The 2,943-nt window shown below is 29.6% G+C and overlaps 1 protein-coding gene across 1 annotated transcript in view; it reads left to right on the forward strand.

Annotated features, from left to right (window-relative positions):
* The window catches only part of TRIADDRAFT_61748 (uncharacterized protein), a gene marked incomplete at both ends in the record, with an annotated part of 5,335 nt that overhangs the window by 474 nt on the left and 1,918 nt on the right, over positions 1-2,943 (forward strand). Inside the window, 6 exons of the mRNA XM_002117659.1 lie at positions 337-380; positions 534-596; positions 1,253-1,346; positions 1,818-1,912; positions 2,107-2,182; positions 2,680-2,763. Coding sequence (XP_002117695.1) covers positions 337-380; positions 534-596; positions 1,253-1,346; positions 1,818-1,912; positions 2,107-2,182; positions 2,680-2,763 — 456 coding nt within the window. The remainder of the gene's footprint in view (positions 1-336; positions 381-533; positions 597-1,252; positions 1,347-1,817; positions 1,913-2,106; positions 2,183-2,679; positions 2,764-2,943) is intronic.

A 2,943-nucleotide genomic window follows, 5' to 3' on the forward strand; every position in this document is an offset into this window, starting at 1 on the left:
TTGTGTATATAGGGTCGTAGCTAATATCTTTAATATGCACTCTGTAAACACAAAACTAGTCCCTACTATTCTCCATCGTTTAAAAAACTGGATACTTTACAGATATCAGCTAAAAATATTAAAGAAATCAGTTATTCATCAATTTTAATATTTTAATTTTATCTAGTTCCGCCAAAATGTGTCCGATATTATCCAATCTCATCATGACGATTACTTTCTTCTTCGATGGCTGAAAGGTTTATTCTTCTTTTCTTGCATTCATTTCCGTAAATTCAGTGCTTGTTATATTTTATTACTTATTTTTAATTATATTGGAATTCTACTGATAAACAATAGCTCGTAAATTCGACTTAGCCAAATCAGAAGCAATGCTGCGAAAGGTAAATTATTTAAATTTGTTATATAAAGTAATGACAATCAGTAGTGGCAATTTAGGTTGTCGAAATACCGGAAGTTTGAAAAATATCGAGAGTAAAAGTAAATTAAAGCTAATACATAACTGATTTTTTAACACGTATATTGTAAACATTTAGAGTATGGAATTTCGAAAGGAAATGAAACTGGATGATTTGGTGCAATCTTATAAAATACCTCAGGTTAGTACATATACAATTCTTAACAATGGCAAATTGGAATCATTTAAGTTATATTATTACTTTAGCTATAGTTTTAGGATTTGATCTTCAATCTATATTTGATTTACAAATTTTTGTGTCAGCAGTATTCCTAGGTTATCATTACAGGGTTTTCGTTTATCCTTAGATTTATAGTTTAGCTGTAACAAAGAAACTTGCTGGTCATGATTTTTATTTACATATGATCAAAATTTTCATTTATCGTAAATGTTAGATTAAGTTTACTGAACGACTAATTTTACAAAGTACAAAGTAGTTTGCTATAGTTGCAGCATTAAGTTGAACGAGATAGGAATATACATCATTTATATCTTGCAAAGAAAATATAGCAGTCTTGTCATATATTTCAGTACGGTATCTAATGTCTAGAAAGTCACAGCTATTATTTATAACTCTAACTTTTGAGCGGTCATGTCTATGTCAGCAGGAAAGGAAAATGCTGTAATAAAGCGATTTAAACCGATAATTATAACTACAATTCCTATCGTATTTCTTTACTATTGAATAAAACTAGTGCTGGATTTTCGCATTAGGGACTCATTCCATATTAGCGGTGGCAGACTTAAGTTTATAAACTATCTTAATGTAATATTTCAATACTTTAATAAAATCTATAGATCATACAAGATTACTACGCAGGCAATTATTTTGGTTACGATAAAGAAGGTTCACCGGTCTTGGTGGATCCGATTGGAAATCTGGATATCAAAGGTATAGTAATAAAAATCTATACCTTGACTTCAAAAATTATTACTTTATTTTGCGCTTTTATTAGTTGTGCTAATATCATTTATAAATAATCATGACAAAGATACTGGCAGTCAATGTCAACACATTCTTTATTCGATAGTTATGACAATATGATCGTTAAATTAATCTAAATTTCTCTATGTAGCTGATGATATAAGCAAATATTTTCTAGATATATGCATATATATCTAAATCACTTTTGATCGTGTGATGACTTTAGAAAAATTTTATTATAGCAATACATAATGATAGATATGGTCTAATTAATAAAAAGATATTATACTTTTATCTCTTCAGCTCTATAAATTTTTATACGTTGAGGTAGATTAGTTATACGCGTATAATCAATTATGCTAATAATGGTCTCATAGTTTCATTGTCGATGTTAACTTTATCATATTGAGAATATCGAATTATCAACCCTCCTTTTAGGGCTAATGCATTGCGTCAAGAAAGAAGAAATCTGGAAGTACAAATTGTACATGGCTGAGATCGCAACAGTAAAATTTAAACAACAAAGTAAAAAGGTAAAAAAGCTGGCATATATAACGAATGTGACTTACTAATCCTTCACTAGTGCACTACTTGCCATCATCTATTCAATATTGGGTCTAGAGTAACGATAAGCTATTAGAGTCTACGTAGATCCTTTAATTATTAAAGCTTGCATGATATCGTTTTATAAATTAACGTACTCATATTTTTAATCAATTGCTCTTAGCTTGGGCGCCGTATTGAGTCCATGACGACCATTGAAGATATGTCAAATCTGGGATTAAAACACTTATGGAAGCCTGGTAATTATCAATATTAAAATTTGGAATTCCAGAGGGAACTTAACTAATATTAGATTTTTGTTGATGCACAGGTCTAGACTGCTTTTTTAAGGTATCATAATCGCCCGTTGGTTTTACTTAAAATTCTAAAATATTGCGCCATTGTGATACATCAATGTGATATAACTACTTAACTTCGATGAAATTCATAACGGATAAGAACATTATCATTTTTATCGTTGATAATAATATGTATTTACTAAACTGTCTAGCGACTTGAATGTGGCATTCAATATTGTCATTTTTGCTTATTAAACAGCTTGTTAAAATGTATGAAGAGAATTATCCAGAATTTTTGAAGCGAGTTTTTATAATAAATGGTTCGTCAATGATTTATTTCTAAATCCTATGCTAGACTACTAACATCAGATTTTACTAAATGATAGCTAGATATCTAAGTTATAAAATTGATCAAGGTCATCGCGAAATTCATTTTATCATAAATTTATAACGTGTAGCTCCAGCTATATTTCCCGTCATGTATTCACTTATGAAGCCGTTCGTTAGCGAAGAAACGAAACAAAAAATTTTCGTCCTTGGCAGTAAGTTACATTTCTGCTACATAAAAATCAAAACATTGGAATAGAATTACATGCCTATTTGTCGAAAAATAATGCTGATAGCCATAGTTATATATATATTTATGATCTGGTGTTACTTAAAGGTAACTGGAAACAAGTTTTACGACAATATATCGATGAAGATCAATTACCGAAAGCGTT

The sequence above is a fragment of the Trichoplax adhaerens genome, genomic scaffold (assembly GCF_000150275.1).
Source record: "Trichoplax adhaerens TRIADscaffold_27 genomic scaffold, whole genome shotgun sequence".
Lineage (NCBI taxonomy): Eukaryota > Metazoa > Placozoa > Uniplacotomia > Trichoplacea > Trichoplacidae > Trichoplax > Trichoplax adhaerens.